At 42.2% G+C, this 9550-nt stretch overlaps 2 protein-coding genes across 2 annotated transcripts; one reads left to right on the top strand and one right to left on the bottom strand.

The window, feature by feature from the left end:
- Positions 1–3080, bottom strand: LOC112272686 (palmitoyl-acyl carrier protein thioesterase, chloroplastic). Its single transcript, XM_024500692.3, has 6 exons — positions 1919–3080; positions 1584–1717; positions 1297–1410; positions 1010–1184; positions 769–837; positions 1–646 (listed from the first exon to the last, which is right to left on the bottom strand). Exons 1-6 carry the CDS (start codon positions 2474–2476, stop codon positions 278–280), a joined length of 1419 nt encoding a protein of 472 aa, XP_024356460.1. The 5' UTR covers positions 2477–3080; the 3' UTR covers positions 1–277.
- A 2225-nt stretch (positions 3081–5305) lies between these two features.
- On the top strand, positions 5306–8498 carry LOC112272685 (calcium and calcium/calmodulin-dependent serine/threonine-protein kinase). Its single transcript, XM_073529011.2, is given in 7 exon segments — positions 5306–6237; positions 6460–6514; positions 6633–6743; positions 6998–7230; positions 7326–7533; positions 7719–7778; positions 8183–8498. Coding segments are annotated over 7 exon segments (1764 nt in total). The 5' UTR covers positions 5306–5320; the 3' UTR covers positions 8363–8498.
- The last annotated feature ends 1052 nt before the right edge of the window (positions 8499–9550 follow it).

Below are 9550 nucleotides of genomic sequence, written 5' to 3'. Positions count from 1 at the left end.
TGGTGAAAAATAGGAATTTATCTTGGATTACAAGCATACAACTGTACAAGTTGGTCATGGGAAAAGGGTGTAATCTGCAGAACTTTCTTTCAAGATGTAAGGCGAGCAGAAGCATGAACTACAACTTTTATACTGTACAACGGTAAAAAAAAAAAATAGCCTTTAACACCTTATTGTAACGAATAGCATTGGATTCCTCCATTGTTCGAGGAATCCAAGGCTACAGTTAATGGAGTCGAAGAGGCCAGGGGCTGAAACCACGAGAATTGTGAAGGGGCTAGTTCTTCGGTCTCCACCGTGTTCTTCCCCGTACTATTTCAGTTCCATCACTCTCCATACGCAGCAAGTGTACAAATCGCAAGTCGCCTGCATCTGTGTCTTTGATCTCATGCATCCTCGTCGGCGGCGCTGTTGCGTGAGGGAAGCCATTCGAGGTCCCCTTAGATCCCGTGCTCGAGGCTCCGTTACATTCCCCGTTAGATGGCCCATTGGACTCCGAGGAGGAGGCTGTGCCCTGAGACTGGTCCGAGGTGGAAGACTCAAGACTGGTCAGGGATTGAACCATATCAGACTGTCCACATTCTCGCCTGTACTCTAGCGTCATGGTAGCCAATTCATACCTATCCAACACGGCAGGCGGAACAGTCTGCACACAAGCAGACTCACTCAGCGTCGACATTTATCATCATTCACGAAGATGGTGATGGTCAGAGAAAATTAACAGTTGAACACAAGTGGAAAGGTATTGATAACTTGGTGTATGCTCACCTCCAACATCCAACCAATGTACTTCACATTATTCACATGCTGGTTCATGTCCAAATCACTGCGTCTCGGCTGTGCCACAAACACGGAGAAACATGCAGGGCTCATCAAAACTTTGGTGCTTTCAATGGCAATACAGCTAGAGTGAGTATAATCCCACGGGAGACGCATGTAAAATGAGATAAAAAAATTAAAAAATAAAAAGCCAAAGCTCAGGCACAGGAAGGAAGGAAAATATTCGCACCATTAGGCCTGAGTGGACATATTCGGCAGAGCCATTGATCTTGGAGATCCTCTGCGTTACTTCACTCTGGTCATTCATCGCGGATCTCTCATGAAAATGGGGAGAGATCTCGGCCCTTACTTCCTCAGGCATCTTGGAAAGCTTCCTTGTTTCTTTGTTCATTGTCACCCATGTGCTGCAATAACGACGTTGCACCTTCAGCTAATGATTTAACCGCACCTGCTCCAGTGATTTGCTTGTATAAATTTGATTCAAGAACAATTTATGTACGTGTGGGAACAATGTACCTGGTAGCTCGAGCTAAAATCTGTCCTGTTTTCAGATCTCGGACAAGCCAATCTCGACGCATTCCATTCTTCTTAGAGGCTCCCACCCATGTGTCCATCTCAACGACATTCCCCCTGTTCACATAAATAGCCCCAATCAGTGTCATAAACTCTGAGTACCCAGCTTGGTTACGAAACGATATAGTAGGAAACTCCGACCACTGCATTGCATGCTTTGCTTAATAACCCTGGAGATTCTCTGAGAATCGACACATCAAAGCGAGCATCCTGCCACATGAAGAGCGTACCAAACAGGATATTGCTCAACGTGAACTTGCATCCGAGTGACGACCCAGATCAGATTATTTCTTGACATCGCGTGTGTTGCACCGAAGCCATCTCCCGCAAGACCCGACATCCATACGTGATTCAAGGCAGTCTCCTGCGTAACGCCCGAAACGCACCACGCGACACGGAATTAATACTTGATCAACAAGTCAACAGTCTCGTTCAGTGTTATCACGAGGCTGAATTCTCTGCCACATTCTACAGAGAGGTATTGCATGAGCCTTGACATTCATGAATTCAACAGCTGACAACTTGCTAGAATGTCGGTGCAGACGGACCAAAGGTGGTTAGATACCTGGAAATGGTTCATCATAGCCTCAATAGATGCGGTTCTATCAGCTCCAATCTCATACGAGCGAATCACGAACGTTTGCCGATACACTAGCCTGCTCTCCACAAGACGCCCTTGTCGAAGGGCGTCCAAGGGAACTTCGGTCTTTTCGCGACGTCTCTGCTTCTCTGCCGCAAGTGCCACACTGGCAATGGCAGCCAGGATCACCCTAAACACTGCGCTGTCTTTCTCCGATTGAAAAGGTGGCACGACTCTTGAGAGCGCCTCGCTTATATCCTCCGTCCTATTCCCGCCAGTGAAGGCGCCATTCCCCGTTGCTATGGTAGCATTGACACGTCTCGCTGCACACCACCCTGCAGAAGTCTTGCGAGGGAATTGTCTCACTGAGCTCGATTTGAGTAAATGAAACGTAGTTCCGAGTGAGATCTTCAACAAGGACGAGCGAGCTTCAAGGCAGCAATTCTGACAGGAGGTAGACACTGTAGTACCTCCGCACATCCCCAATTCCATCCTGCCAAAGTAGTTGCCCCTACCCAAACCTGCTCCAGCGACAATCCCCATCGATTCTAACGCCTTTATTTCATATGCAAGGCGGAGTGATCTTCGCTTCGCTCAAAGATCCACTTCGCCTTCAGAGCTCAGATCTACGCACCCGCAACGCTTCCACTCCCGATCCCATCCAGCTGCATCTTTTCACCTCCCGCGAAACACTATTCGGTGATCGCACTCTACAATGTCAAGGCACGCTCACCATTCTTCACACAGAGGGGAAAAAAAACAAACAAAACAAAATAAACAACAACAACAACAACATGAAACCTACATTCAACTCAACGCCACCATGTGATGATGGAACAAACTGAACCAACGATTCACTCGTCACTACAGACTCCAGTCCTCCCTGCTAAACAATCAACCAATCTCCCCATGTTGGACCATCACCACCACTGTGCTCAAGTTCCAGCATCAAAAACCAACACATCCAGAGCCGACCATCCAGGCCACGCGCCTCTGCAACTAAGAGGAGAGGAATCTGGCGAAGGAGGAGTTGAGCTCGTAACGTGTTGAATCTGCAAGAAGCGCGAAGGAGGTGGATGGGAGGAGGAGGATGCGCGAACTACGAGAGCAGCCCGCCGGAAACATAGCCGACGCCATACTCCTGTGCCGCAGTAGCAACATGTGGTGACAGCTGCACCATTTCAAGGACTGAACTTGAGAATGGGGCCAAAACCCACAACAACAACCACAACTACCGAACTGTAAATCGGACGTCAGAAAAGTAAAAAGCCAGGAAGAAAACGACAAAAACCCAAAACTGGAACACTCTACCTCCTTCATTCACTCACTCACTTGTTCACCCATTAATTCACTCCTTTCTGTTTTGTCTTTTCCCTACTCCTCCTCCTCTTCCTCCTCTTCCTCCTCTTGCTGACCTGGTCCCACCTGAAGCCAACAACAATACTGCATCGTCTGCGTCTTCGTCGGCATTGTCATGGTCGTTGTCGTGGTGGTCAAGGATGGCGATGTGCCAGGCTTGCAAACTGGGCCATGCATGGCTCTGCCTTGATGTGCCGTGCCATTGCCTGCCCTGCAACAGTGCATGCTCCTCTCCTCTACTCTTCCTCTTTTGCCTTCCATTGCATCTCTTCTACCTCACGCCGCACCGCTTCTTCTTCGTCTTCTTCCTCCTCTGTCGGTATTTTCTTCGAGTGTTTGTGAGCATGGGCGTCACTTCCCCAACACTTGTTTGTTTGATTGCTTGATGTTTATTCTCTTCATTGTTCTGTGAGAATTTAAAATGTCTTTCTTTAATTAAAAAAAATGTTAAAATAGACCCAGGTTTTAACTAAATTTACAACTTCTTCAATTTACAACTATTAATTGATCTTATTCCTATTTTGTATGAATAAAATGTAATACAAGGTTCTTGTTTTAATCAGCTTTCCAAGCCAACAATGTGGTTTAGAATCTATAAGATTCTTCAATTTATTTTTGGAACTATTTGTCTTAGGGCTGATTCACACTATGGCCATTTAGTTGAGCATTTTTTACCAAAGCATTCATTTACCCTTTGCCTCTAGTATGAAGGCCAAGTAGTCAATCTTTTCTTTCTCCACCATTCATATTGTTGAAATCCTTTGTCCACTAAACAATTGGCCTTAGTGTGAAGTGGCCCTTACCCTTGTTAAGAATAATTGTTCTAGCCAAGATAGACAAATGGTCAAGAAAAGCACATTGTTGAAGCAAATAAGAATCTGAACAAGTTTTTTTTTTTTTTTTTTTTTTTTTTTTGATAGGGACAAATCCAATGCTTGGGATGCAATTGATTTCACACTTCATTCTAGTTTGAAAAATGACTGTTGGCTGCTGTAATGTGAAAACGGCTTGAATTTGAGCGTTTTTGGCATTAAAAACTCGTCTCAACTGTCCCTTGTGCAAATTTGAGCTCTGAAGGCTTCAATCAGTTGAGTAGACAAAAATTCCCTTATTGGGATGTCTGTCTTGTCAGTGTGCATGGCTATCATCAATACCACTTTTGCATATTGGTTCCACATTGAGTTGTTCATGTGCTGTTGTAGATCACTTGTTTTATTTGCTTTTCTTTCCTCCTTGTTCTAGTTCTGCTAAGTGAAGTGATAAATTTGGGTCAAAGTCAATTAGATTTGGAGATGTTCTGATCCATAGTCACCTCACTTGGAATTTATCCTTCTTTACTAGTATTGTTTTTAATTATTCCTGTGTGTGTGTGTGTGTGTGTTGGTGTGTGTTTAGTTTCTTGGCTCTAGGTTATTCTTTTATTCCCAAAAATGGTTTACATTTGTAAAATGAACTTCTCTTGGTTTTCTTTTTCTTTTCATGTCCGTTTCTTTTTCTTCCGGGCAATCGTTTTTAATAATCAATGATTGCAAAGGATAAAAAATTATAGTTTTTTTTTTTTTTTTTTTTTTTTTTTTTTCCTCCTTTTTCTCTTTATGTTCTTTTTGTGATATTAATTTACCATTCTAACATGGTCATTAAGTAACTAACATTTTCTTTTCTTTTTGCACTCAATGTAATATCAAGTACACACAAATTGTACAAATGCTTTAAATTGGTTTATGACATCAAACATTTTTCACTACAACCATTTTGATTCCAACATTTCCTTTCACTCACATTATACGCACAATGTCACACCATCACTCTATAACAAAACTCTCTTGCAAAATTGATTCAATTGTCCAAATCTACATAAACTATTTATGCACACACTCCCACAACAAAATGTAATATTCTCACTTCCAACTAATACCACCGGTTCCAGTTCCATAATCACAAAATGACACACATTCCAATTCATTAAGAACAATACCTCCAATTTTGGGTGCAGAGAAAATGTAGTCAAGGCAACAAGCACTGAAGGGAATGGGGTCAAAGGAAGAATGGATCCAAGCAAGAGGGAGTCACTCATTACTATGCAACCCACACAAGGAAACCCTGAAACAAAGCAAAGCAAGGGACAAGAGCATTGTAGAAGAAGCCACAAGCTCTGCTTGCTTGCTTGCTTGCCTCGTTCATCGTCGTCGTCGTCGTTGTCGATCCATAGTTGGGTTGCAGGGTTGTTTGCAAGTGTGGTGTTGGGCGCGGAGGATGAGTGAGTATGGGAGGCGAGCGGTGTCGGATGATTATCAACTGGGGCAAGTTTTAGGAACTGGGGGGTTTTCGGTGGTGCGGATCGGTGTTCGCAAGGAGGACAGGCTCCAGGTTGCGATCAAGACACTGAAGAAGTATGGCTATGGAACGGGAAAAGGGAAAAGGAAAGGGAAGGGCCACGCGGGTTCAGAGGCGAGGATGTGGCAAGCGGAGGCTCTCGTGACGAACGAGATTCTAGTGATGATGCGCATCGTCGACTATGTGTCGCCGCATCCGAACATAATTCATCTGTTAGATGTGTACGAAGACGACGACGCGGTGCATTTGGTTTTAGAGCTGTGCAGGGGAGGTGAGCTCTTTGATCGCATTGTGGAACAGGAGCGGTACTCCGAGAGAGATGCTGCGACTGTGGTGGGGCAGATTGCGGCAGGACTTGCCGCGCTGCATCACTGTGGAATTGTGCACCGAGACCTTAAGCCTGAGAATTGTTTGTATGCGGATCCGCATCCAGAAGCTCCGCTCAAGATCATGGACTTCGGTTTGAGTCACATTCACAATGTGACAAATGCCGTTGTGGGAGTCTTTGGCTCCATGGATTACATGGCCCCTGAGCAACTCAACATGTCCGGAACGATGCCTGCCAATGACAGGTGGTCGCTCGGCGTCATCCTTTATATTCTTCTCTGCGGGTACGTTCAGCAAATCAGAGTAGGTCCTAATCCGCAAATTTCATTTTGAATGTGTCAAGCATAGGTGCGCTTTCAATTTTTGTATGTACACATGCCTTTCAATGTTTCGTCTTTAGTGTTGCTGGAGAGTATGAACTCACTTCATTCTCGAGCTTACAATGTCCAATGCAACTCCATCCAGTTGAATCCCTGCATTTGAAGTTTTCGGCCTCAACTGTGCAGGTATCCACCATTTCGTGCTAAGACTACTCGGGACAAGCAAAGACGGATCCTAACGGTGACTGTTCATCCCCACCTATGCTACTGTTGTGTGCAGATGTGAGAGTAGAGAAACCCAACTGCTATCTTAGGAGTTCTCTGTAATATTTCTCGTTGGCATTCTGCGAAATCTCCAGGGGGCATATAGTATGGAAGAAGAAAGTTGGGGATGCATCTCTTTGGAAGCTAAGGAGCTCATCAGGGGACTGTTGTCGGTAGATCCGTTTGTTCGTCCTTCTGCTGCGGAGGTATCTTAGATGAACCCAAACCCTACTTTCTCGTGCCACTCTTTGAAGATCACTGCCATTTAACTTTGTCCAGTCAACAAACCTCGAATAGATGACTACATGCTCTTCGAACACGGAGCACTTCTAGCATTTATTTTTAGTTTTGTTTTTGTTTTTCCCCTTTTGATTTTCGGAGGGCTTTAGAGGAGGTAAAGATGTTTACCAAAGTGGGACAGAGATTTTCTAATAGGGCGGAATCAATTGTGGATGCATAGTTATTGTCACACCCATGGGTGTCAGGTGAGTCAGCAACAAGGGAGCTGATCCACGAAGCTGTATTCATACGTTTCCAAGCTTTCAATGCTCGACGCAAGTTTCGCGCTGCAGCCTATGCCAGCATTGTTAGAACCAAGTTTCAGCTGCGAACCAAATATTTGAAGGAGCTTATTGGAGATTGTATTCTTACTGGTGCTGAGTTGGAAGATTTGTGAGCTAATTTTGTTCGTATGTACGTGTTGGGCTGAAAAAGAATTCAGGTCTTTGTGTTATGATTCCTTGTTCCGTTCGGGTGAATTCTCATTTATGCTTCTACTCATACTGCAGCACATCAAATGGACGGACCGCTACCCTTGAAGAATTTCAGCACATTTTGTGCTCAATGGACTTGCAGGGCCTGATGCCACTTGTTTCTCGCATCTTTGAACTGTTTGATAGCAACCACGATGGCTGGATAGATTTGCGTGAAGTAATGTGTGGATTCTCTCTTTTGCGAACCTCACACGCGGGGGAGGTCTTAAGATTATGCTCCAGGGTGAGGTTCTGCCCTTTTTTTCAATTACAATCCACTGCGATTGAATCATGGGTTGTTTTCAACCTAGTTGTAGCTGGCATTACAAGTACGACCCGAGTGTGCAGAATACTTTTCTGATGCTTTTAAAAAAATTGAAATTGTTCGAATCTTACTACTTAGCATTTAACCTGTGATGGTGAGTGCAGATGTATGACTACGATGATTCGGGCTACATTTCAAAGGACGAACTCGCTCTTGTTCTTGGAGTATGTTTTAGGAAGTCGATATTCATTGCTTAGAACTCCTTTTGATTATGTTGTAGTAACTCAACCTTTGTAGCTCTAGTAATGTAGTCTTTGTGCTCACAGTGAGATGCAGATTTTTCCTCCTTCTGATGAGTTACTGTTTGCTGTTTATTTTTGTGCACTGAGGTGATAGCAAGGCATCTTGGATATATGGTATAGATGTTTCACTATGCATATGCTTTCATTTTTTTAAAGAAACCATTCATGTTAAAGCATTTACAGAATTAATCAAGTCTTCGAAGAAATCCACTTAATCTATGTAAATGTCGGAGAGAAATTTTCACGCTTGTATTAACAGAATGGGGCATCCTCAAATACCTTGAAAAAACACATCAACCCATTGATTGGTTTAATTTGTTGAGCAGGCATTACCAGAAGACTACTTGCCACCAGATATCAGTGAAGTGGGAATGGACGAGATATTTGAGCATATTGATACCGACTGTGATGGCCGCATCAGCTATCAAGAATTCGAGCAAGCTCTCTGTTTACAGGACGCTATCATGAATAAATTCCGCATCCCAGAGAACAGAGAGGTGAACTGACTATAGCCTGCTCAAAATATGCAGTCATATTGAATATGACTGAACAAATGTGAATTACCTGAACATACAATTTTTGGTGCACCTGCACAAAATTTGGTAGACATTTGAATGTCATGAAAAAGGTTTGCTGCCTAAACTTATCGTAACTGGATAAATTTCGAAAGTCCTGCAATGTACAGAACGTCAAATAATCTGTCTGAATCAACTTAACTTTATGCCTAACTTCGGACACGAAGATTGCACTCGGCCTATTGATTTGGGAGTGTTAGGCATTTCATAGAAATATATGGCAGCTGGGTATATTTCAACGAGGCAGAAATCTGAGTTTTTGGCCACTAAATTGTCAGCTAACAATTGAGCTAAGTACTGGTCCAATGCATGTCCGTAAACTTCGCCTTGTTTGCGAATCTCACATAAATGGTAGAGTATTGTCGTCACCATACTCCAAATATGATTGGATTTGTGAGATGGCAGTTGTGGAAGAGAGGGATTCCTGAACTCTTCTTTATTTTTTATTCTTAAATTGCATTATTTTGAGTAAATCTATGTCATGGTTGACAGTTTCCAATCACAAAGGAGGTGTTGAAAGAACTTGTAGAAAAAAATTTGAAGGATATCTAAAGACAATAAGTCTTGAAATTCCTTGAAGGTTTAAAATAAAATAAAATAAAAATGCCAAATCTCATAAATATATCATAAAAAATGTACTTATTTTTCTTCATAAAATCGTCAGAAAGCAAGTTTTGATTAAACACTCACTTTTTTGATGTTCAAACTACACAAAGATTTTTATGCATCTTAATGTTATTGTGAGCTTTGAAAAATTGTATGTTATGAACTATAATATGTAATATTTTTGTATTTTTAAAAGTAATTTAGTCACAAAATAGCAAGATACACATCTAACATAGGTATTGAAGATTACCAAAAACCAAAGGAGAGTGTTAGTTTAATGATTATAAAAATTAAGAATTTACATAATTTTTTGATACTTAAAAATGTTAAATGCTTTTTCATTTAGCAATATTCGAGGACAATAATATGTGATAAAAAATAATCATTTTTAATTTATTAAAATTGATTTTTAATGTTTTAAGTATATCACCATTGAATATCTTTATTAGTATCTATGCAAAGCACAAATAGTCATAATTAATTAATTAATTTAATTTGAAATTTAAAAGTATA

Source organism: Physcomitrium patens, chromosome 19 (genome assembly GCF_059467195.1).
Source record: "Physcomitrium patens ecotype Gransden chromosome 19, ASM5946719v1, whole genome shotgun sequence".
Taxonomy (NCBI): domain Eukaryota; kingdom Viridiplantae; phylum Streptophyta; class Bryopsida; order Funariales; family Funariaceae; genus Physcomitrium; species Physcomitrium patens.
The sequence above is the reverse complement of the archived record's forward strand: the minus strand, read 5'-3'. Positions and strand labels throughout refer to the sequence as shown.